General features: G+C 42.2%; 2 protein-coding genes across 3 annotated transcripts in view; both read right to left on the reverse strand.

The window, feature by feature from the left end:
- OPN3 (opsin 3) overlaps positions 1-15,818 on the reverse strand; it is a 47,113-nt gene extending 31,295 nt beyond the window's left edge. The window contains exons 1-2 of one of the 2 annotated variants that reach the window (XM_087424469.1): positions 15,396-15,818; positions 11,325-11,462 (exon numbers count right to left, since the gene is read on the reverse strand). In XM_087424469.1, the coding sequence (XP_087280595.1) occupies positions 11,422-11,462; positions 15,396-15,768 (414 nt within the window). In that variant the 5' untranslated portion in view covers positions 15,769-15,818 and the 3' untranslated portion in view covers positions 11,325-11,421. Of the gene's footprint in view, positions 1-11,324; positions 11,463-15,395 lie in introns of those variants that run through there. The other variant, XM_004439605.3, reaches the window with a different exon arrangement.
- On the reverse strand, positions 3,597-11,414 carry CHML (CHM like Rab escort protein). The gene has a single exon (XM_087424468.1). The coding sequence runs from the start codon at positions 11,124-11,126 to the stop codon at positions 9,168-9,170; it is 1,959 nt and encodes a 652-aa protein (XP_087280594.1). The 5' UTR covers positions 11,127-11,414; the 3' UTR covers positions 3,597-9,167.
- Positions 15,819-26,713: the final 10,895 nt, after the last annotated feature.

Consider the following 26,713-nt stretch of genomic DNA (forward strand, 5'->3'; position numbering starts at 1 on the left):
GACAGTTGGGGCAGGATGAGAAATATTCCCTAATTCTCTGAATTTTGTCTTGGAGCTTATCATAAACCTTCAGAGGGAAGCCACTGCTGATTAGTGAGGAGAGGGAGATGGGGCAGTGGGGGGTTTATAAGGAGATGGCAGTTTCTACCACAATGACCCTGTTGAAGAAGCACTTAGGGAGTCAGAAGATATTGAGGAAAAAAGGTGAAAGTGGGGAGCACAAAAAAAAAAGGAAAGCAGATTCATCATAAATATTCAAAACTTTTATTACTCTAATGCACATTCTCAAATTTGGCACTATTGACATTTGGGGCTGGATAATTCTTTCTCGTGGGGAGGCTGTCTTGTGCGTTGTAGGATGTTTAGCAGAACTCCTGCCCTCTACCCACTGGATGCCAGTAGCACCCACTTCCCAGTTTTGACAACCAAAAATGTCTCCAGACAAAGTCAAATGTCCCCTGAAGGGCAAAATCACCGTGGTTTGAGAACCACTGCCTTGATGGGAGAAAACTAGTAAAATTATTAGATGAAACATCTCATAGATTATTTAGATGTTCCCTATTTTTAAGTAGTTTTATTGACTCGAATAGGCTTATCCTAAAACTAATTATCTGTACTAATAATATAAGGACCCAGGACTATGGTTCCAATACAATTTCCTAGAGAGTGGCTCCAGTGGTTCTCTGCTCCTCAGGCTGGAACCTAGAAGGGGGTGATGAAGGTAGAGGCAGGACATGGAGGAAGAGAGGCATGGAAACTGCTGGCTGGTCTTTCAAACAGCAGGTCTTTTTTTGGATGCCTGTGAAGTGCAAGACCCTGCAGGGAGCGCAAAGGGACGGCACGCAGAGACTGTTTTAAAGATTACAGTCTCATGACAAATTATTTCCAGCGCAGTTCTCATCTTTTGCTTTTTCTTTTTAATAAACACCTGGTTGGTATTTATGTTTTGACAACAGAGGGCATTACAAATAATGTTATGCAGCCATAAAATGGGACTGTTAGAGGAACAGAAGGACATGCTGCTCATTTCTCTATAATGCCTCACTGAAATCATCTTAGGAAATTCACAACCACATTAATTGCCTAAAACCAAGATTTCCTGCTCTGCCTCAGCAGTACATTCCCCCCAATTTCTTCTTTATAACGGACAATAAAAATACTGAATTTTTTCAATATTTTATTTATTCAGTAATTTATTCAGTATTTATTTTATTTTTTTCAGTTTTTGTGCCAGAAAACACAAAAAATACACAAAAACTTTATAAATTGAACTTAGACATATAATTATATTTACATATAGTGATGTAAAAATAATACTTCCCCATACTGGATTAGTAATGTTTCTGTTCCTTTTAGATGTAAGGGATGAATAAATAAAGGAACAAATAAAAGTCTCAAATAAACAGAAATCAGGTGCCCAGGGGCTCTAATTATATGACCCGTAATAAAAAGAACTGGCATAAACTTTACCGCACAATCCCCAAGGATTCCTATTTCTTTAAAAGTATAAAATGCCTAAAGATGTATTTCCTTCTGACTGAACTAAAAACAGGTACTTTGTCAACCTTGCACCCCTAAATCCCAAGTCACTCCTCTTCCCCTGATAACATGTATCCCTCCATTCATATTAGTTGTTCACAGAGTGTATTACCGATTAAATATATTTTTAGCAACAAGCAAATGCCAAAATTATAGGACATCAGCAGAACTCATAAAGATACTATCTATAAATAAATTAAGCTCTTGACATAAAAACTAGGATCAAGAGACATTTTGCTTTGATTTCAGGTGTGAGCTTAAATAATCAACTGCCTTCTCCCTCTTCCAACCCGTTGGCCCACTTTAGTTACGCAAATTTTAATTTATGGGATGATTTGTTTACTTGTTGAAAAATAAATGTACTCTAAAATTCTAGAAGCCACCACTTGTTAAATAGTGATTTACGTGTTATGTGCTCTTATGTGCAATGAATAACTCTCTTGAGATTGAGGCAAAGCAGAACAGTTACATCTCAATTCTAATTAATGGATCTGAATACTTACTAGGAGAGTGCAGGCAAGTCACTTAAGTCTTCCAAGTCTTATCTTATCAACACCTGCCCTTTCTTACCTTACACAGTTGTCCTGAGGTCACAAAAGCACATGGAGTTGTCAGGAGAAAAAGCAAGTATTCCTACCAATGCTGTACAGAACTTAACGTCGTAACATTCAGATTAGAGTCAGATTCTCAGTGGAAGCACTCAGCTTCTTGTTCATGCCTTACAGAAAGGTGGAGGTGCTCTGTGCCCTGCTGTTGAAACGTGAGTACATGTGGTTGTTGGTTACAAGGATAAGAACTCTACTGGAAACAATGCTGCTTTATAACGCAGGTAAAAATACTGAAATAAACACCTAAAAATCTTCAAAGAGGAAACAACTACCTCTGTGCAATAAGAGCATGACTTCCTTTTGTCTTGCCGAGAGGAAGGTAAATAAAACTAAACCTCGTCAGAATGTTTTGGTCTTGACACCTTATGATCTGCTTGTCTCCTGATTTCTTTACACTTTCTACTCTCTGGGCTCTGGACGCCTGGGCTTCTGGGGCCCGATCTCTTGTCCCTTCTCTTCACTCCTCCCCAGGCGACATACAGAGCTTCTGGTTAAGATCAGAGACTTCTTGATGAACTGAATGCCAGCTGAAATAGATTTCAGAAAGGATTAACTGACTCAGCTTTTAACTTCTAAGCTACTTGTTCCCACTGTGTGATAAAAGCTTTTGTCATCCCTTTAAAGGGATGCCACGCATCACATATCAGATTTCTCTTTTGTTTTTCTTTTCTTTGTGGGGAGGAGTTGGTGGTAGTTTTAAGGGGGAGTGTGTTGGATAGAAAACATCCTCAATTCTCGTTAAGGAAAAGGGTATGTCCTCCAACAGAATGGTTCTCAGGTACAGAGGACCTGTCTTATTTATTCTTCTGTTTCTAATCCCTAGAATAAAGCCAATTCATAACCCACAGTTGACGTTCAACTGATGTTGGTTGAATTAAATCACCTTGACTTGGATTTCTCAGACTGACAAGCAGAAACAGTCTGCCAGCATCCTCAGACCCCCGAGATCTGTGCTTAGCACAGGTCTCACCTAAAACACTCTTCAGACCCAAGTTTGGCCGCTTCTACAAATCCAAATCCAACCTTTATTTCCCTGGCCTCCAAGACTCCCAAATGAAATGTGTTCTTGGATTTGGTGCCATACTTTAATTAGTATGTAATGTTTTCATGCTGATGTATGGAATGCATTAGTATTATTTCTAACATTTCCACCTCTGGCTCTGAGGTTTCCCTTAAAAAAAAACAAAAAAACTGTTGTTACAACCTACCTTCTTATTTCTTAATACTGGGCAACTGAGAAAAGATACAAAAGATACAAAGTCCATCTTGACCAAGAACTCTTTCCCACCAACAGTTATAAAACTTTCTGTCCATGTTTCTGGGGATTATCTTTTGACTTTAACATTTAAAAATATATAAATTTTTCAATTTAAAGGCGAATTTTAGAAGTTTCCAAGAAATCAATAATTTTCTCATCAATTTAGTAAACCACTTTTACCAATTAATCTTTTATTTTTTATTGCACACATCAGTATTTTACAGAAAAAATTAAAGAACCCCTTAAATTCCAATTAATTACGTTTTCTTCTGATTCTCTTCAATGTAGAGACCTAAATTTTTACACAAATATAATCAGTAAATACAATAATTTATGTTCTAACACTTCTGAGTCTCGTTTAAACATTTTTTTCCATACAATTTTACATATATCATTATTTAATGAGTATATAAGTCTATGACAGCAATAGTAACACACGAAAATGTACTTATCCATTTTCCAATTATCAGGCTCTTTTTTTCAACTCGAATGAAAGGAATTGCTAGAAATATCTTTGTACAAGTAGCTATTTTTTTCTCTTAAATATTTTCCTGGGCATATGGTGTTCAAAGTGAGTTACATCTATTAAAAGATAGATTGGTTAGAGAGTTCTTATTATATTTTTCTAAATAGTTCCTTACAAAACTACTAATATAACAATGTTACTATGAGGACACATGTCATTTAAAACTTTTTTGCTAATATAATAGCATGAACCAGGTCAAAGTTGTTCAATTTGCATTTTTAATATTAGGAAATCTGAATATCATTCTAAGAATTAACTTTTATTTGTATCTTCTCATTTGTACTCAATCCTTTTATAAACTTTCCTGGTAAAGAGAAGAAAGCCTTATGGATTAGCATTTACTTTTTAAAAAACACTAAGCACTTTATCCATGTGTACTGCAAGTAGCTTTTTTATATCCCATTTCTTCTTTTGTCTTCCTATTTAGTACACATTTTTCTTTTAGTTGATCTCATCTACCTTGTCAATAATGTTTTTCATTGCCATAAAGTTTCCTTTGTAGCATTACTGGGATGAGAACTGTAGTCTTTTTATCTTTATGCTTAACATTTTAATTCATCTGGAATGAATTTCTTAGCATACGTAAAGTGGATCTAATTCCTTCTTTCATACTGATATCCGGCCAGTCTTTCCACCAGTTATTACATATTTCTTTCTTTCCAATTGGTTTATTAGTCTTAAACTTCCTACTCAGTACCATAGTATATTTAGAAAGGTTGCTTAATAGCATGTTTTAAGGATTTAAGATGTGAGATTCCCATTTTTTCCCTAAGTTAAAAAGACATACCTTTGCTTGCTTATTTATATTTATAAATTTATCACAATTCTGTCAAATTATATAAAGCATCAGCTGGAATGTTAAGCGAAGTGCAGTAAATCTACATTCTAATGTCATCTACTGCCATTCCCTTGGACACGATATCGTATACATTAATTCTGCAAAGTATTATTTTTTTTTCTCCCCAAAGCCCCAGTACATAGTTGTATATCCTAGTTGTAGGTCCTTCTAGTTCTTCTATGTGGGACGCCACCTCAGCATGGCTTTATGAGCAGTGAGTAGGTCCACGCACAGGATCCAAACCCATGAACCCCGGGCTGCCGAAGCAGAACGCTCGAACTTAACTGCTATGCCACCAGGCCGGCCCGTTGGTATTGTATAGATGGGGAAACGGAAGCCAGGAGTGGTTTTCCCAAGATTATAAAACTGGTAAGCAATGAAGTGAGGACTATAATTTTGGTTTGCAGACTCTCTATTTACTTCTTTTCTATTACAGTAGGTTGTAGTTCCTTCAACATGCTTCTACATAAGCATCTTTCTTAACTTATCCCTATATAGTTGTATAATTTTTTTTAATTGGCTCATATATATTAATACCCAAATGCTTTTTTTTCTGAGGAAGATCAGCCCTGAGCTAACATCTGTTGCCAATCCCCCTCTTTTTGCTGAGGAAGACTGGCCCTGGGCTAACATCCGTGCCCATCTTCCTCTACTTTATATGGGATGCCGCCACAGCATGGCTTGAGAAGCGGTGTGTCGGGTCACGCCCGGGATCTGAGCCTGTGAACCCTGGGCCACTGAAGCAGAGCAAGCAAATTTAACCGCTACGCCACCGGGCCAGCCCCAATACCCAAATGCTTTTTAAATTGCAGTTTGTCACTTCTGGAATCTGAAAATGAGATTAATTTTTAAAAATTTTATATCCAGCAACTTTCTAAATTAGTCTTTTATTGTAAGTTTATATACCATAGGTTTCACTAGTTACAAAGCCATGTTAATGGAAAATATTTGTGCTACTTTCTTTCCTTATCTTTCTCTTTTTGTGAATGTTCATTAAGGTTTTATTACAATGACAAACTTCTTCAACCATATATAAATAAAAATGGTGCCAAGATTGTTTAATTTCTGCTTCAGAAACGTGTCCTATGTGTTTTCCCAATAAGAATGATGTTAGTTCTTGGTTTTAAGCAATTACTTATCACACTATGAGAAACCAACAAAATCATCACAGAGATAATTAAATCATAGATGTATGATGAATTTTACTGAGATTAAGTTATCTTTAGTTAATACTTTGGATTTTTACTATTTTGTTCTGTTGATGTTGATTTAATGGTTATTATATTGAACACCAGCCTTATAATCCAAAGTCATAGGAAATAATAATTAATATTATTTTTAATTTTTATTTAATTTTTATTTATTTTTTTTTTTGTGAGGAAGATCAGCCCTGAGCTAACATCCATGCTAATCCTCCTCTTTTTGCTGAGGAAGACCAGCTCTGAGCTAACATCCATTGCCAATCCTCCTCCTTTTTTTCCCCAAAGCCCCAGTAGATAGTTGTATGTCATAGCTGCACATCCTTCTAGTTGCTGTACGTGGGATGCGGCCTCAGCATGGCTGGAGAAGCAGTGCGTCAGTGCGCGTTCGGATCCGAACCCGGGCAGCAGCGGAGTGTGAGCACTTAACCGCTAAGCCATGGGGCTGGCACAGGAAATAATTATTTTTATTTGTTGTGTATTTGTCAATATTTTATTTTGCATTTTGCATCTGTTCAGAATGAGACCCTTTTCAAAACGTTTGACTTCTAGTACTGAGGCCCTATTTGCCTCAAAATGCAAATATTAGCTCATCATCCTTCATAATATATAAATAGATATTATTCTTTGAACATCTGAAAAAGTTCACCAATAAGGGTAAAATTCCAACTTGTCAGAAAATTATACTAGGTTATAATATTCCTTAATTTTTTAAATGCTTTTTATTGATTCTAACCTTTCTCATTTCCAATTTGTTTTGCATTCAATCAAGAAAGCAATATAGGGGCCAGCCCGGTGGCGCAAGCAGTTAAGTGCACGCGCTCCGCTGAAGCGGCCCGAGGTTTGCTGGTTCGGATCCTGGGTGCGCACCAACGCACCGCTTGGCAAGCCATGCTGTGGCGGCATCCCATGTAAAAAAAGTGGAGGAAGATGGGCATGGAGGTTAGCCCCGGGCCAGTCTTTCTCAGCAAAAAAAGAGGAGGATTGGCAGATGTTAGCACAGGGCTGATCTTCCTCACACACACACACAAAGAAAGCAATATATTCATTTTGTTAGTTTTTAAAACAATCCTTATTTTGGACTGCTCTAACACCTTTTTCCTGTTTGGCTCTACCATCTTTTGCAACTTCTCACTGTTTCTTTTCTCTAATTTTTATGAATAAGAATATTCATGATACTGAAATTGAAATTTTTTTCAATACGTCCGGATTACCTTAACCTCCATTTTATTTATCATCTTAAATTTTTTTTTTCATTTTAATGACCATTTCTTAGGCCTATTTCAGGCATTTCAGTTGTTTTTATAGGTTAAATCTTAGGATCCACCCAATAATACCACTTTGCTATATGCAAAAAATATATATATAAATATTAATACAAATTAATACGAGACTTCTCTACTTTCAGTAAGCTGTAAATTACTTAAGTCTTTCTTGTTTCATTTTCCTGACATATAGAAGAGCACAAAAGACTATTCAGAGTATATTTTGGCCTAGTAACATCTGTATTTTTTAATGAGATGTTCAGATCAAAAGGTACATTAAAAAGCATTATTTTGTTAAAATTTAGCCAAATTCTGCTTCAATGAGATCCACAGCTCTAAACTATATTTTTAAGTAATCTTAATCTTCACATTTCTCTGATTCAATAAGCAGAGACACCAGCGTCTGTCCACTTTGCTTCACCAGCAACGCTGGACTGATTTTCCTGAGCACCTTTCCCTGTCCTACAGAACTTGCTCTCTTTTAACAGCGTTAGTGGAAAGAGCTTGAAATCATGAAAGCCTGGATTCTAGTCTTGGCTATTCCACATACCAGACTCTGAGTACATTATTATCTCCTCTTTGAAAATGTACTCAATAACATCTGCCTCACGGGGTTGTTGAGAAAAACTGTAATGAGTTATTTACACAGTAAATGCTCTATTCCAGAACAAAAATTGTCATTGAAGGGCTCTCTTCCTATAGGATTATCATTCTCTGTCTGAAGAATGGAAATAGTGGTCTAAAGGGAACCGACAACTCCACAGGCTTTCACCACTGCAGTACAACCAGTTTTATGACTTCTGGTGGTTCTGGGGAAAAAAATGTTTCCATTCTCTAGATTACAGCCAAGAGGCAGAAGCAATGAAGGCGGTTACCTCACTATGTGTGGGACACAACCAAAGGGACATGGTAAAGCCTCCTTTGATTCTCTCCTATCAGCTGTAGTGAGTGTTGCTGATTGAAGTGGTATAGCCAACAAGGTGGACTTGTTCACCCTCATGAGAAACCTTGGGAAATCCATCCCAGGTCAGAAATGCCTCCCTCACTTTCTCCTTAGGAATTTCAGAACAGCTGTTCTGAAGCATCTTTTCCTGGGGCAATTTAATTTTTCTTTCAGCCTGAGCTACCTGTTGGAAGTTCTTTTCTTTTAGGTGCCAAAGCAGGGCTCTGCAGAAATTTTCTGAAGTGTTAAACCAGAACTAATCTTATCCCCTAGATCTTCTTTGGAATGAGCTTCCCAAGAATGAGCTCTTCAACTACCAACTGAACTCTCCAACTCCGTAATGCAGAAGACTGTGGTGGCGTCACTGCCTCATTGGTTACAAGCATCAAGTAAGTGAATTAAGCTGCAAGATGTACTGTAAACGTCAGACCTTCACAAATAAAGGATCATGCAAAGCTAATCTTTTAACAGTTACAGACAAATGTATTTTATCATACTGGCACTTGCATTAGTTGCTATTGCTACCACCTTGTCTGTATGTTTATATTATACATGAAAGATCCACAAAATTTACTGTGTTTCACTATTCAGAGGTGGTAGCAACTGTAATAGCTACAAAGTAATTAAAATATTCCTTAGATATTGTTGTTATTGTAGACAATAAAATCTGAAGATCATTAGCAGATACAATATTACCTTCCTTTAAGCACAGCTCCTAATACGGAACCCTCACATATATACCCAATACTAAAATAAAGCTAACCCTGTTTAAGATGCTGAATCATGGAGCCCATTCTGAAACAAACAGAAGTCCAATAACCAATAAATCAGTTACTGATAGCAAAAAGCGTTACAAAGCGTCCAATGACTGAATGTCTCAAAGAGAATTAAAGACAACGTCTGCATAGCATTCATCATATAACCACTTCTAATAATTCATATTCTGATGTCAAAATGAAGGCCCAAAGTAGCCTTTCCAGTTTGCTCTTTTCTAATTTTGAAGGTGCTTTCCCGGGCTTTCTAGGTTTTTGCATTCCTCAGAGGATTCTAGCTTGGCAATTATTATATTTTTGGTTTCAGGAGCCTCTGGTTGCTTGTCATCACCATCAAAGATAATGTCGTCTGGATTTGGAGGTGGGGGGCAGAATTCTTCACTTGGAAAGATCTCCTGGAAAAGTGTCTGAGCTTGCCTGACTGCATGCTCATTTCCCAGTCCACAGTCAGGCCCAGAGCAGACATAAATGTTGGAAGGTAAGCCATTATAGGAGCTTCTGCTGATTCCTGAGGAATCTCTCATGTTAAAATACAGAGCCCACAAGAGTCTTGGCTTTGTAACTTCTTCCTTGTCTATTTCTGTTTCACCATATGGAATGAATAATTTCTTCACCACTGATTCTAAGTCCTCTCTTGCTGTTTTAGAAGATGAACAGGTCAGGTGTACCAGATAAGTGTCTTTCATGCATGTCATGGTTGAAGAACATAACTCAATGACCCGAACAGCACAAGTTCCTGGTTCTGCTGGAGGCACTATCAAAATGGAAATCTGTTGATCTGAATCTGTCTTTAGTATAGACTGATCTGTAATGAGCACTGCCCTGGAGATCTGCTTATAACGCACATTTGAGCACGTGTCCTCTGAAAGGTAACTGTCCTCCACAATAAAATATTTAGCATTTATTCTTTGGCCAAAGTGATCTATGATTGCTTTACATCTTCCAGATTCTTTGTCAACTACAAAGCATTGTACTTTATGGCGAAGACAATAGATTCCACCAAAAACTGCACACATCCTGCAGAAACACTGGGGAATTTCTCCTTGGCCATACAAGGGGAATAAGAAAGGGGTGTTTCCGAATCGTCCAAGACACTGAAGGAAGTTTTTTGTTGCTTTAAGGCCATCTATTGTAGTGCAAGATGACTCTGTCATTGCAATTGAGTGTAGTACAAAATGTTGGAGGCTGGGGGTTAATTTTTTAGTTTTTAAGTACTCTGAAAATGAGCATTGCATGAAAGCTTGGTATTCATCAGGGTGTTGTTCATAGTCTACACAAAATGTAAGAAATTTCATTAGCATCCTCTTTTCAACCATAGTGAGTGCTTTGCTATTAAAGACATCTGCTCTGGAACAAGGCACCTGTTCTACTTTTCCTTCTCGAAATGTAAGAATCCTAGTGACATTTTTAAATTCTGCATAACGACTAACATTTGATTTAATCAAAAGATCAATTAGCAATCCTTGAGAATATAGCAGCTTTGACACCAAATCAATATTAAATCTCCTGCCTTCTTTAACTATTTGAGAGTAAGTAATGCTATTTCTCTTTGGTTGATCAGTGTTGTCTTTCACTACAGGTTTGTTTTCATCTTTATCTCCATCTGAAACTGTGTGTATACAAGTTTTATCTCCACAATTACTTTCTTTCACTAGGGTTTCCTCTACATCAGTGATTTCTAGTGAAATCTTTCCAACATTTTTTGCAGTGTCTTTGGCAGGCATTTCATAGCTTGTAACATGGTGTGTTTCTTCAGCCAAGCATGCCGAATCCGGAGGTTTAGTGAGGGTACTGGACGCTTCCGAGGAAGGAGTTCTCTGTAGAGCATCAGTCTCTTCCATATTGTCATCCACATCCTGACTGGCATAACAAAACACTTCCGTGTGTTGAATGGTTTCATCCTTCCTGCAAAGAGTGATGGCTGCTTCTGTTTCACGGATCAGGTCCTGCCACACAGCAGCACTTTCTTCCTCAAAGTCACTGTTTTGCTGACACTCCTTCAACCAGGAGAGCAACCCTGAAAAGCTGAAACTAGCCCAGTTTCCTCCATAATAACTTCTCGAATCAAGATGCAGAACCCTCTGACCACTTCTTGAACATGCGGCTGCAAGGATAGATTCAGGCAAACCCGTCCCTATTATGACCACATCAAACTCTGTCGGGAGACTGTCCGCCATCCTGGGAGGTACAGCGCCTGGTGACAGCTACCAATGAAGGATATGTGTATGAGTCTCGGCTGAGGGCTCAGATGAGGTGTGAACAAGCTGTACTGAAAGCTCTCCTTGTGATTTTCCAGTTCATCCCAGAAGCATCGAGATTGCAGGTCCTAGCTGTTTAACTGTTACCCTTTGTTAATATTTTTTTCTTATAGGTCAGTAGCATAAAAACACGATAAAGTACATCTAATCACATCTGAGAACACTAAAACGGATGTGTGGTTTTCATTTCTGCATTTCATCTTAGCAGTAAATGTCAAAATGCAATACATATGCATTTGTGACTGGAACTCTTCTCTGAAAGAAGAAAATTCAAGAAAGGATACAATTGTAAACGATATTAGGAGAAAAGTAATTTCATGCAACAGCAATCACAATCCACTGAAGCCTGGCTTGTTAGCAGGACACAAGCGTCTACCAAAGCAAGTCATTCAGCGCTTTCTCACCTATTTCCTAATTTCTTGAAAATGAACAATAGAGATACACCCCTCCAAATCAGCCAATTCAATAATGAAGAATGGACATAACAATGTCCCACAAAAATAAGGAAGAATGAACATAATACAATTCTATAACTTTTGTTTTTAAGAAAACCAACATTTGAATAAAACTATACAGAGCTGTGAGCTTATCCTATATGTGTGGCTCCACAGTGTTTATGGAAACAGATTACATACTATGTGCACATTGTCATGATTAGGAATATTTCTGTGGCCACTACAGTCTGTGGGTGATTCCAGGACAGCTGATTTTTCCATGCCCCACCTACCCTTAGGATCTCGTGGTAGCAACCTGAGACCATTTCAACTGAATTTATTAGTCAGATCATTACAAAAGGATTAATTCTGTAAAACAACTGGCATTTAAAAATATTTAAGTGCATGAAAGAATAGGTCTACTGAAGGGAAAATAAATGTATTTATAACAAATCTTTACATGAATGTTCATAGGCACATGTATGTTTTTTAGGTGTAAGTTAAAAAGGAAAATTCCTGGGTTCATACGTTAAAATATCTTAATATAAATAATACCTACTTCTAACATTTGAATCACATGGCTTGCATTTTGTCGGACTCTGGCTCTATGTCCCTGAATCTCTGTCTCCCAAGATAAAAGTCTGTCTAAACATCGTCTGCCAAGATTAACGTGTTGTTTGTCGTTCCTGTTTATGAAGGGGTAGGAGGTGGTAGTGAAGAAAGTCTCTCCTGTTAACTTCAAGCCTAACACTGGTTATATTCCATGTGCAGAACATTGGTGTGGTGCTAGGTGCAGCCAGAGAGGGAAGGGCCCAGGGGGTGAAAGGCATACTCACCTGGAAGTCTTTAGGTTAACGCACTCCGCACACCACATGCTGGGGGGCCTTCCTATCACTCATCACTGCCCAGGAAGGGCGAGAGCACTCTGAGCTCTGATTTTCCCTACCATTAAACTTACTGAAATCTAGATCAGTATAAATCGGGCCCACCTAGGCTAAGATGACTAATCATCTTGGACATTTGTAAAACAAGCCATTCAATTGACTAGTTCACTGAACTGACTGGTCAGTTTAAGTGAAATGACAATCTTAACAGTCCTGTCTAGTCAGAGCCTCTGCCTCAAGAATATGAGGAATTCTACTTGTTCAGCATTCCCTGAGAAATCAAGAATTGAGCACAGAATGAAGGGGTTGCCTAGCCTACTCATACATGTATGTCAGTATGTTTGAACTGCTTATTCTGCCTTCTTACAGTAGGGATGCAGAAGACGGAACCCATGCGGGTACATGAAGAAGCGTAACCATAGTATGTGCTTATTCTTGGCTTAGAAGGGAATAGAGATGAGGGTGGGAGTAAGAGGAAAGGATACAAGCCGTAAGTGCTAAAACCAGGCACCTTCTAACCTACAGATATCAGAGTCCTCAAAATACATAGCAGGTAGGACAAGACAACTTGAAAGAACATTTAGCTCAACTACCCCATAATAGAGATAAGAAAACTGACGGCTGGAGAGATTAAGTGACTGAGAAAGTCCACACAATGGGTTAGCCACAGGATCAAGATTGGGACCCACCCTCGTGCCATCAGGCCAGTGGTCTTTCCATTTGATGGGGCAGCCTATCCAGAAGCCGCTGGAGCAAGCAGCCACTTTTGACATCTGTTTATTTCTTCCCCTTCAATACTCCATGGTTGGTTAGTTCTTGCTCTGGGATAACAAAGGGGAAAGCACCCTCCCTTTCTTCATCTCCAACTCTCACCTAGAAGCACAATCCTTGGAATTTACTCCAAGCAAAGAAATTCTTAACCTTTGCTAAGAATGTTTAAGCTCCATCATAACCCCCTATTGACTTGCCCCCAGGGCTTAAACAAGTCTCCTAATCGCTTACCCCAGAGCTTCCACCCCTAATTTCAAAAGCAGGGATAAAGTCATGGTTGACAGCACTAACTAAACGCCCAGAGAAGTAGAGCAGTCATCAGGCAAAATACCCTGCAGTGAACGTTTCTAGCAGTCTTAGAAAATCCCTCTGATGGGGACAGGATCCGAGCTGGGATGATGAAGGAGAGAAAAAGGATGGAAGAGACAGGAGACACAGCAGGGTGGGGTCGCAAAGGGAAGAGATGAGGAAGAGGGTGAACGCTGGCACTACTAAAGAACTCAATATACCCTTGTTTTCAAACTCCCAGGCACAGGGTTGGGACAGAAATAGAATTACCCAGCACAGAAAAAGCACTTCTTGGAAATAAGAACTTTCATGTCTGTGAACAACACCTAAGGCCCATGTTAGGAAGCATTACTGATGACACTTTAGGCTTAAGCTTGAATCACCCTCTTTAAAGCTTAGCCCTGCCTAAAAAATGGCCTGATAGGTATTTTAAATTAATATAAAGAGTGTAATCACAGAGCCATCTTACATTACCACCACATATACATACAGCCTCCTCCCCAGTTTCAAATCTTTGTACAAATGAAATTCTCAAATTAATGCTTATTGGAGAGGGGGAGGTAATACTAGAATGTTAGAATCATTGAGGCAATCCAATAAATAAAATCATGATTGCTAAGACATTTTTTTGTTTCCTTCAAAATATCAAAAAATGAACCATAATGAATATAATATTTCAGTTTGTCACAACATAGGAAGTTGGTAAGAACATTTTTGATAATGCTACAAAGATTTTGTTCTCAGAAGCCTGCCAAGATAAAACCAGTAATAAATTATCAACGGATTTCATGATTTTTTTAAAAAAAGAATTTTAAAACCTGAGAAATACACATTTCCATTTCAAATATTTGTATAAATGAAATTTCTGGAGCACACACAAAAAGATAATTTCTTCTCCAAGCTGAGAAAATCACATCTGCAATGATTCACTGGGTGGATGGATCATCCTTCAAAATGTCAAGTTTCTGTGAGACTTAAATTTCCCATAAGGATTAACAGTATTGTTTCAATAACTCTTAAATTAACAATCAAGTTCTAATTTAGTGAAATCTACTGGCTGCACAACTAATTATTTGTTCATCTGAGTTGTTATTCTCTGAGCCATTTGTAATCTCACCTTCGATTTTTGTGTGCTGGAACCCACAAGGTGGAAAATGTAGTAAAAATAGCTTATAGGGGACATGCCAATTTGCATTCTGAGAACGTGAATGAAAAGATCTCACTTCCTAGGAAGCATTCAAAGGTTTACAACTGCTAATGAACAACGTTTAAAAAAAAAAATTACACATTGCTACTCTGTTAGGTTTCTACCTCTCATTTTTAGGAAAGAAACTGTATGAATTAAATCTCTTCTCATCACCCTCTCCACCTTTCACGAGTTAATCACTTTGTCTTGAATCTCTTGACTCTAGAGTCCCTCGTTTCTTTCCTCCAAGTGTACAAGCCGTTGTTTCGTGCCCTGTTGGATCATATGAGGAGGTGAACAGAGAAATGGATGAGCGGGACAGAGTTATGGAGGACCTGGAGCTACAACGGGAGCTGGGGCTGCAGGCTGGAGGGGTTCAGGGTCGGCGGGGGGGCGGGGATGAGCGGCCCCAGGGATGGAGACGAGGGAGCGCGGGGCGGGAAGAGCTGCAGGAGGAGGAAGCAGCGGAGGGAGGCGAGGCTGGTGCAGGGGAGCTGGAGCGGTGAGGCCGGGCGGGGAGGAGCGGAGGGCGGCCGGGTGGCAGAGGACGCAGAGACGGGGGCGATGCAGCGAGTGGAAGTTTGCAGAGGACAGCAGGACGCTCTCTCCCCCCAGCCCAACTCACCGAAGAGGCTGCTGCTAAACCCGTCCCACGCGCAGCCCACGGCGTCCCAGACCCAGCCGTTCCTCAGGCAGGACACGAAGGGAAAGGCGACCCCGAAGAGGGACAGCAGCAGGTCGCTGAGGCTGATGTTGACCAGCAGGAGGTGGGTGGGCGTGCGGAGCCGCGGGAACTTGGCGTAGAGGACGAGCACCAGCAGGTTGTTGCCGACGCCCAGCAGCCCGAGGGCGCCGAGCAGCAGCGCCAGGCGCTCGTAGGCGCCCGGGCTGAAGAGCGGCGCGGGGCTCAGCGTCCCCGCCGGGCCCGGCCCCTCGGCGCCCGCCGCCGCGCCGCCCTCCCAGGAGCCCTGGCCGCCGCTCCCGTTCCCCGCGTACATGGCCCGGCGCCGGCACGCTCGGCGGGCGCCGCGCTCAGCCTCCCGCGCGGCCCGCGGCGGGCTCCGCACTGGGTGGGGCGCGGGCGCCGCCAACGGCGCGGGCCACGGTGCGCGCGGGCCGCCTCCCCGCCCCTTCCGCGCCGGCGCCGCCTCGCTGCCCCGCCCCCGCACCGCCTCGCAGCCCCGCCCCGGCCGAGCCCCCGCCGCGCCCCCGCCCCCCGGCGCCGCCTCGCTGCCCCGCCGCTCCTCGGCCCCCCCGGCACCGCCTCGCTACCCCGCCCCCGGCACCGCCTCGCTGCCCCCCGGCACCGCCTCGCTACCCCGCCCCCGGCGCCGCCTCGCTGCCCCGCCGCTCCTCGGCCCCCGGCACCGCCTCGCTGCCCCGCCCCGGCGCCGCCTCGCAGCCCCGCCCCGGCCGAGCCCCGCCGCGCCCCCGCCCCCGGCACCGCCTCGCTGCCCCGCCCCCGGCGCCGCCTCGCAGCCCCGCCCCGGCCGAGCCCCCGCCGCGCCCCCGCCCCCGGCACCGCCTCGCTGCCCCGCCCCGGCACCGCCTCGCTGCCCCGCCCCGCCCTCCCCGCGGGCGCGCCCGCCGCTCCCCGCGCCCGGCGCCGCCTCGCTGCCCAGCCGCTCCTCCGCCCCGGTGCCCCCTCGCTGCCCCGCCCCGGCGCCCCTCGCTGCCCCGCCCCGGCACCGCCTCGCTGCCCCGCCCCCGGTGCCACCTCGCTGCCCCGCCCCGCCCTCCCCGCGGGCGCGCCCCCGCCGCTCCCCCGCGCCCGGCGCCGCCTCGCTGCCCAGCCCCTCCTCCGCCCCCCGGTGCCACCCCGCTGCCCCGCCCCGGCACCGCCTCGCTGCCCCGCCCCGGTGCCACCTCGCTGCCCCCGCCCGCCCTCCCCGCGGGCGCGCCCGCCGCTCCCCCGCGCCCGGCCCCGCCCCGCCGCCCAGCCCCCCCTCCGCCCCCCGGTGCCACCTCGCTGCCCCGCCCCCGGCACCGCCTCTCTGCCCCGCCCCCGGCACCGCCTCTCTCCCCCGCCGCTCCTCGGCCCCCGGCGCCCCCTCGCAGCCCCGCCCCCGGTGCCACCTCGCTGCCCCAGCCCTCCCTGCCCGCTGGCGCGCTCCCGCCGCTCCCCCGCCCCCGGCGCGCCCTCGCAGCCCCACCCCTCCCTCGCCCCCAGGCGCCCCCTCGCAGCCCCGCCCTCCCAGCGCGTCCTCGTTGCCCCCCCCACTCGCCAGGCCCCCTCCCCCCGACCCGGCGTGTACCCTCAAGCGTGGACGCGCGTCTGGACGACCCGGGAGGATAGGGCTCACTTAAGCCTTCAGTCACTTATAATCACTTATGAGCGCCTGCGCCTGCCAAGTGCTAGGAGGAGGGTTGGGTGAGGAACGCCCACCCTAGGCTTCACCCCTTACCAGGAAGCTGTAATAACCCCCTGCTAGGCTACAACACCACTCTCCACTCAGTTAATGTAAGCCCAGGCCGGACCCCAACGCCTGCCAATATTGCCCTTCCTGTCCTGCTCTAAGTGGTACACGTATCCTGTTACTGAGGCCTGCCACAGCCCTTCGCTGGCTGCCCAGGCTACGCCTTCAGCTTCAACCTAAATCTAGGAGGTATAGAGAGGTAGGTGCTTTATTTAGAACAGCACACATTTTCCACTTGGCCTGTTCCCCAGCAGCAATGAAAATATAGTACAAGTCAAATATAGATTGTGAACATGATCACACTCTTCGAGGGCTCTGTTCCTCTGTCCCTGCACAGTCCCTAACAAGGCTCCCCAGGAGGACATGAGCCTGACCTGCAGGCTGTCCTGGGCACCAGTGACTGGTGTTTGTGGAAGGACAATTTGCCCCTGCCACTTCTGTTCACAAGACCGGTAAAGAATGACTAGCTGCAATGAATCCGCATCCCAGATTCCCTGGAGATAGAATCTAGGAGTTAGGGCGGGGCCAGCCCTCCACCTTGGTGCATTGAGCAATAGCTGAAGGGCAGTGTGCTCTGACCTCAGAACCTTGGTATGTCTTTCAGGCTTCCAGTCTGGACTTGCCGTCTATGAGACTATCTAACCCACCCACCCCTTTAAAAAACTCATTTAATTTCATATTTTAGATTTATGCATCCATTTAACAAGTTCTGCATGTTTAATGTCCACTGTGTTTTCAGCTTAGTGCCTGGTCTACAGTAAATTCTCAATAAATATTAGTCGAATGAACGAATAAAGAAGGAATCACTATATTTTTCTCTAAAGCATTCATTCATTCATTTATTCTTTGGTGGTGAGTCCCTGCCCTCATAAAGCTTAAATTCTGTTGGTGTTGGGAGAGCAGATGATAATCAAATAAGTACACGTGTAGGATGTCAGATGCTGATAAGTGCCATAAAGAGACATAAGGCAGAGAAAGGGTATGGAGGAGGGAGGGAAGAGGTGGTTATTTTGTATAGGGTGGTCACGGAGAGCCTGACTGAGTACTGAGGCACAGGGCACATGTCCTGGGGTGGGTATACCAATGTTGCTGGAGCAGAATGAGAATTAAGAAGTGAGGGCAGAGACATGGGTGAGCAGTGACCCACCAGATCATACAGGGCCTTGGTCATTTTAGTAAAAGGACTTTGGCTTTTACTCTATCAGAGTAAAGTCCAGGGCAGTGCCTATGTGAGAGGAATCATAGTGAAGGAAAAAAAGGAGTCTGAGGCTTCTGGCAAATTTTTAAGAATTTTGATAGAGTTATTTTTACAATACTGTGAACTGTTAAAGATATTTATTATACTTGACAGAAACAGGCAATGATGCCACAAATATGATTTATTTTGTCAATAATGATATCTGTTTCTATTCATTTTCAGAATTATGTAATGATAGGATGAGGGCAAAATATTACAGCTTAGAAAGCAAGTGCATTACTGGCATAAGGATAGACATACAGACCAATGGAATAGAATAGAGTCAAGATACAAACCTTCATATAGATGGTCAGTTGATTTTTAACAAGGATGCCAAGACCATTCAATGGGGAAAGGACAGTCTTTTCAACAAATGATGCTGGGAAAACTGGATTTCCACATGCAAAAGAATGAAATTGGACTCTTATTTTATACCATATAGAAAAATTAACTCAAAAAAGATCAAAGAGGGGCTGGCCCAGTGACATAGTGGTTAAGTTCATGTGCTTCACTTCGGTGACCCAGGGTTCGCAGGCTTGAACCCCCAGACGCGGACCAACACACCACTCATCAAGCCATGCTGTGGTGGCATCCCACATACAAAATGGGGGAAGATGGGCACAGATGGTAGCTCAGGGCCAATCCTCCTCACAAAAAAAAAAAAAAAGATCAAAGAGCTAAAATTAAGCACTAAAACCATAGAACTCTTAGAAGAAAACGTAGGGGAAAATCTTCACGACATTGGATTTGGCAATGATTTCTTGGATATGACACCAAAGGCATAGGCAACAAAAGAAAAAATGGACAAATTGGACTTCATCAAAATTAAAATTTTTCATGCATCAAAGGACACTCTCAAGAGAGTGAAAAGTTAAATATAATACATAGAATAAGTGAAAATATTTGCAAATCATATATCTGATAAAGGACTAATATCTGGAATATATAAAGAAGTCCTACAATTCAACAATAACAAAAAAAAACAAACAACCCAATTCAAAAATGAGCAAAGGACTTGAATAGACATTTCTACAAAGATATACAAATGGCCAATAAGCACATGAAAAGATGCTCGACAAGTTCAATCATTAGGGAAATGCAAATCCAAACCACAGTGAGATACCACTTCACACCTACTAGGATTATCAAAAAATAAAAACAAAAATGAAAAATAACAAATGTTGGCAAGAATGTGGAGAAACTAGAACCCTAGTGTACTGCTGGCAGGAATATACAATTGTGCAGCCACTATGGAAACAGTTTGGCAGTTCCTCGAAAAGTTAAACATAGAATTATCGTTTGATCCAGCAATTCTGCTCTTAGATATATACCCAAAGTAACTGAAAACAGGAACTTGAACAGATTTGTACACCAATGTTCGTAGCAGCATTATTTATAATAGCCAAAAGCTGGAAATAGCCCAAATGTCCATCATCAGATATATGGATAAACAAAATGTGGTATATACATACAATGGGATATTATTCAGTCATGGAAAGGAATGAAGTATTGATACATGCTGCAACATGGGTGAACCTGGAAAACATTATGCTGAGTGAAATAAGCCAGACACAAAAGGACAAATATTATATGACTCCACTTATATGAGGGACCTACAATAGGCAAATTCATGGAGACAGAAAGTGGAATAGTAGTTATCAGGGGCTGAGGGGAGGGAAGAATGGGGAATTTGTGGTTAATGGGTACAGAGCTTCAGTTTAGGATGATGCAAAAGTTTTGGAAATGGATAGTGGTGATGGATGCACAACGTTGTAAATGTCCTTAATGCCACTGAATTGTACCCTTAAAAATGGTTAAGAAGGTAAATTTTATGTTATGTATATTTTACCACAATAAAAAAGCATATGCAAATTGTGCCTGTCTCTCTCTCTCTCAGAGTAGAATTAAATAGATGTTACCAGTTTATTGAGCAAGCTGGACTCAGCATGGTGCGAGCAAAAAGTAACTTTACTCTCTCTGCCCCTACTCATTTCAAATGTCTTCTTTCCACCTGTTCTTTACTGTCCCTGAATGACATTTTATCAGGTCCCAAAGCCTTTCTGGTCACTTTCAATTAATATAAGCTCCAGAGCACTGTAATATTGAAATGCTAAAACTCATGTGTCCACCCCCTAAAATAGAGGCTGCCTCAGGCCTGCAGAACTTCCATGGGGGTAGGAGTGGAGGGGACAAGTTTAGCTTCTCCCATGTCCTTGATCCACTACCTTTAGATGCTGCTCTGGGCCCCTTTGGGATTTTGAGGAAAAATCTTCCTTGATTGGTAAAGTTGTCATCTGATGTTGGTGCTCTCTGATTGTAGCAGATTTTAAAAGTTGTGTTTTTCTCTTCTAGGGTGATTTGTGGTTTCTGTAGAGAACCTGAGGTCACTGGGAATCTTTCTCTTACTACTCCCTTGGCAGGGCAATGCCTTTGTCAGGTGGCTACTTTGGTGTCCCTCTCAGACCGTGGTTAGGGTCCTCTAGATCCTACACGCAGTCTTCTCCAGTAGGTCCCTCCCAAGATGACCCGGTTTGGCTCCTCTACTCAGAGTCCAGCATCTGGCCCTCTGGAAATATGTATGCACCCTTGCCCTGCCAAATTCTAGACGTGGTCTGCTGTGGAGAACTGGCCAGTGTCAGTCTCGTCCCTTCAGTCCCCGTTGAGTGGAAAGAAGTGGGGAAAAGTCATGGCCCCTTGACTACTCTGAAAATTCTTTTTAAGGAAGTGCTTACTAAGGATCTCCTCAATGTCCTAATGAACCTGCCTTCTCTCAAGTAGTTTGAAAGTGAGAATGGGCTAATGCATGCAAAACTGGTCTCCCCATGTCTCCACACATCCTCCTGCATTGGCTGTGCAGTACTGCCCTTTAAAATGGGGAAATTCTTCAAGTCTCTCATATTGTGGAGCTTCTCCCAAGACAGAAAGAAGTCCATTTTAATATCTCCTGCACTGGAGCATTAAAACATCACTATCCCTATATTGCAAAAAAAAAAAAAAAATCTTTTGTAAAGTATAAGGGGATGATGAGGGGGAATGGAAACGATTTTACCTGCCATTCTTGCCTGGAATCACTGATAACCACTAGCCTTACCACTAGCCTTCTGCACCTTGTATTGTCAGCAGAGAGGGAATTTCAACCCCTACTCAGTCTCCTTCCAAGAGCTGGAGTGCATGCTTCCGCAGCCTCTCTAACCTTGGTCCCCGGCGAGAAACAGAAGAGCCCTTGCAAAAAATCTGTCCAAACATATCTGCATCTTTTCCTGCTTCAGGAAATGTAATTTAGTGAATACAATTGAACCTTTTAAGAAAAGAGAATCTGGAATGCCTTCAGGTTCAGGTTGTCAATTCTCCTTGTGCGTACAGGTCCTCAGATGATGTGGGAGATGTAGGAATGAGTTTAACGTATAAATTGTGTAGCTGTCCACATTCTCCTCTCCCCAAATGTATCCCTGCATTTAAAAATGAAATCTCACTTATAACCTTCTCTTAAAAGAAGAGTTTGGGTGACCAAGGAGTTAGGGAAGATTAAACATTCAATTTCTTAAAGGAACTGGTTAGTGAAGTTATGATTGTTGTATGTGTATATATATATAAAATATCCACATCGATATCCATTATACTGAAATTTTGGTATACCAAGGACAAAGAGAGCATTTATAGACTTCCAGAAGGGGGCAAAATAAAAACAAGTTATGTCCCAAGGATCAGGAATCAGAATAGCTTATAATCAGCAGCAGAAGCTGATCAAAATAGACTTCTCTGGGCTGGCCCAGTGGCATAGTGGTTAAGTTCACACACTCTGCTTCAGTGGCCCAGTGTACGCAGGTTTGAATCCCAGGTGCGGACCTATGCACTGCTCATCGAGCCATGCTGTTGTAGCATCCCACATAAAAAACAGAGGAAGATGGGCACAGGTGTTAGTTAGCTCAGGGCCAATCTTCCTCAGCAAAAAGAGGAAGTTTGGCAACAGATTTTAGCTAAGGGCCAATCTTCCTCAACACCAAAAAAAAGAAAACCAAAGATATAGGCCTTCTTATAACAGCAACACTAGAGGCAAAAATACCATGCAATAATACCTTCAAAATATTGAAAGAAAGCAATTTCCAACCTAGAATTCTATACCCAACTAAATATCAATCAAATGCAAGAGAAGATTAAGAATTTTATCAGACAGGCAAGGTACCAAAAATTTGTCTTCCAGGTACTGTTTCTGGATGTGAGCCACCAAAATGAAAGAATAAACCATAGGAAAGAAAGACATAGGATAGAGGAGAGAGGATGAGGGAATTCCCAAAATGGTGGAAAAGGGAGATAGCAGGATGACAGCTATGCCCTGATATACATAAGGCATCAGTGCAGGCTGCAGGGATGTGACACAACGTGAGGAGTGTTATCAAGATGCCTTCTGCTCTGGTATCATCTTTTTCCCTTAAAATGCCTGGGTGAGCAGGGCCCAGATTCTTATCAGTAGCTGGTTGGCCAGCATCATGCCTTTGAAGCTCCTGCCCTTCTCTCTGTGCCCTGCCACATGCATCTGCTGAGAACTCTCATTTCACTGCAGAAGAGTTCTTCACTGACTCATCTTGAGACCTAGAGCTGGCCACGGTGAACTCAGAAGCAGAAAATGCAGAGCAACCTGTTGCTCCTGACAGGTTTTCTACCAGATGGCCAGGGCCTGGGCCACATCACGGACCTGCTAAGGACCAAACCACGGGCCTTGTGTCATGGCCTTGGCCAATGACTTCCACACACTGGCTCTCATAAGACTCACAGGAGCTGAAGCCAAACTAGCTCAAGGAAACCATTTCACATATTTTTTTCCCAGAGCCTTTCTCTATCAGTGGTAATATCATTTCTTTCCTCACACAGCTAGGAGTGTGTTTGATTCTGAATTTATTTATCAATTGCCTTTTGCAATCGTTTATATGCAAAAAGTAATTGCTAAAATAATAAAATATTTAGTTGAGAAAAAGAGATGGAAAAGAAAAAAGAAAAATTACACTTATGAAGGATGTTAAAAACGTAGGGACAGGTTTATGAAATAATACATTAATATTTAAATAAGGTGCCATGTTCTATTGAAACTGTGTAAAATTATCAAAGTATATGGCCTGGGCCTAGAAGGCAATATTCTAAAATCAATAGTTTTGTAAGAGTGGCAGAAACACGAGTGATTTCTTTTAAAGTTCTTTAAGTTGGTGGTTATATCATTTTTGCAATTGAGCAAATACAAGTACAAATGCATCCTGTAGCTCTACAAATGGCCATAATAGCTGTGAATTGCTTCGGCACGCACTTCTAAGATGTTCTCAAAAGCCGCCGCCATAATATGTGTTTATACTTACTGTCTCCACATCCCTTCCTCCCACTTCCACCGTTCCACTGAGGTAGCTTTTCTCCAAGTCACCATAATCCACATTCCAATGGTTAATCTTCACCATCCTCACCTTATGTAGCCTATCAGCAGTATTTGGCACACTTTACCACTCCTTTGTGTTTTAATGCTTATCTATAAATATTTCGGTATGTAGCTCTAAAATATAGCATCACATAAATAACAATACAACATAAAATATAATTATCATATCTAAAGTAATGAACAGTAATTTCTCAATATCTTCAAATGTCTAGGTTCCAATTCCCAATTATCTCATAAATGTAGTAATTACTTTTCAGTTTGGCTGTTGAGTCAGGATCTAAATACAGTACACACTCTATGATTGGTTGAGGCATCTTTAAAGTTCCTTTTAACCTATAGGTGTCCCCTCCTTTTTTCTTTCTATGAAATTTCTTTATTGAATAAACCTGATTGTCCCCCCCAAGGCCTCCTTCCTTTTCAAAACACTTTGTTTCCTTGACTTCTGAGACACTTCTTTTTCTTGGCTCTCTTCCTCCATCACTGGCCACTCCTTCTTAGTCTCCTCAGTGATTCTTCCAGATCACTCTGACCTCTGAAACTGGCATGCTCAGGAGTCGGGCCTCAGCTTTCTTTCTTCTCCATCTACGTTGATCCCAGATGGTCTCGTCCAGTCCAATGGCTTTAAACACCACCTAATGCGGATGATTCTCAAGCTCACCCCTGAATCCTGGACTCGCACATCTGCTTATTCAACATCCGCAATTGCTTACCTGATAGACATCTCTGCATGCCCCAAATTGAACTCTTAATTCTCCCTCCAAAATCTGCTCCTCCCACTGACTTCCTCCCCAAAAGTAAAGAACAACTCTACCCTTTCAGGTTCTCGGGGCCAGAATCCCTGGAGTTGTCCTCAATCCTTCTCTTGCTCTCCTACTCCATCTAATCTGTTAGCAAATCCTGTCACATCTACCTTCCCCAATCTGAACACTTAGCCCTACCTGCATCACTGATACCCTAATCTAAGCCACTCTCATCTCTTACATGGATTGTTGAGATTGCCAGCCAATTAGTCTCCCTGTTTCTACCCTTTCTCTCCCTCAGTCTCTCTCCACAAAGCAGCTGGAGCAATCCCTTTCAAATATAAGTCAGAGCGTATCACTGTTCTACTCAAAAACTTCCCACTTCCAAACCGAATACAACAATATATTAAAAAGATCATACACCATGATCAAGTGGGATTTATACCAGAGACGCAGGGATGGTTCAACATCCGCAAATCAATCAACGTGATACATCACATCAACAAAACAAAGAATAAAAACCACATGATCGTCTCAATAGACGCAGAGAAGGCATTTGACAAGATACAACATCCATTTATGATAAAAACTCTCAATAAAATGGGAATAGAAGGAAAGTACCTCAACATAATAAAGGCCATATATGACAAACCCACAGCTAACATCATACTCAATGGGGAAAGACTGAAAGCCATTCCTCTGAGAACAGGAACGAGGCAGGGCTGCCCACTCTCACCACTCCTGTTCAACATAGTACTGGAGGTTTTGGCCAGAGCAATTAGGCAAGAAAAAGGAATAAAAGGAATCCAAATAGGTAAGGAAGAAGTGAAACTCTCACTATTTGCAGATGACATGATTGTATATATAGAAAACCCTAAAGAATCTGTTGGAAAACTGTTAGAAACAATCAACAACTACAGCAAAGTTGCAGGGTACAAAATCAATCTACAAAAATCAGTTGCATTTCTATATGCTAATAATGAACTAACAGAAAGAGAGCTCAAAAAGATAATACCATTTACAATTGCATCCAAAAGAATAAAATACCTAGGAATAAATCTTACCAAGGAGGTGAAGGACCTATACAATGAGAACTACAAGACATTATTGAAAGAAATCCACGATGACATAAAGAAATGGAAAGATATCCCATGCACGTGGATTGGAAGAATAAACATAGTTAAAATGTCTATATTACCTAAAGCAATCTACAGATTCAATGCAATCCCAATCAGAATCCCAATGACATTCTTCACAGAAATAGAAAAAGAATACTAAAATTTATATGGGGCAACAAAAGACCCGAATAGCTAAAGAAATCCTAAAGAAGAAGAACAAAGCAGGAGGCATCACAATTCCTGACTTCAAAACATACTACAAAGCAATAGTAATCAAAACAGCATGGTACTGGTACAAAAACAGACACACAGATCAATGGAACAGAATTGAAAGCCCAGAAATAAAACCACACATATACGGACAGCTAATTTTCGACAAAGGTGCTAAGAACATGCAATGGAGAAAGGAAAGTCTCTTCAATAAATGGTGTTGGGAAAACTGGACAGCCACATGCAAAAGAATGAAAGTGGACCATGTGCTATTGCCATTCACAAAAATTAACTCAAAATGGATCAAAGACCTGAAGGTGAGACCTGAAACTATAAAACTCATAGAAGAAAATATAGGCAACACACTATTTGACATTGGTTTTAAAGGAATCTTTTCGGATGACATGCCTACCCAGACTAGGGAAACTAAAGAAAAAATAAGCAAGTGGGACTTTATCAGATTAAAGAGCTTTTATAAGACAAATGAAACCAGAATCAAGATGAACAAACAACCAACCAGCTGGGAGAGAATATTTGCAAAACATACATCTGACAAGGGGTTGATCTCCATAATATATAAAGAACTCACACAATTGAACAACAAAAAAACAAACAACCCGATGAAAAAATGGGCAGAGGAAATGAACAGACACTTCTCCAAGGAAGATATACAGATGGCCAATAGGCACATGAAAAGATGCTCAACATCACTAATCATCAGGGAAATGCAAATCAAAACAACACTAAGATACCACCTCACGCCCGTTAGAATGGCTATAATCACCAAGACAAAAAACAGCAA

Source organism: Ceratotherium simum, chromosome 36 (genome assembly GCF_057802395.1).
Source record: "Ceratotherium simum simum isolate JZ-2026a chromosome 36, ASM5780239v1, whole genome shotgun sequence".
Classification (NCBI taxonomy): domain Eukaryota; kingdom Metazoa; phylum Chordata; class Mammalia; order Perissodactyla; family Rhinocerotidae; genus Ceratotherium; species Ceratotherium simum.

Coding starts and splice junctions, on each gene's coding strand:
- CHML (XM_087424468.1), bottom strand. CDS start 11,126: ATGGCGGACAGTCTCCCGACAGAGTTTGATGTGGTCATAATAGGGACG.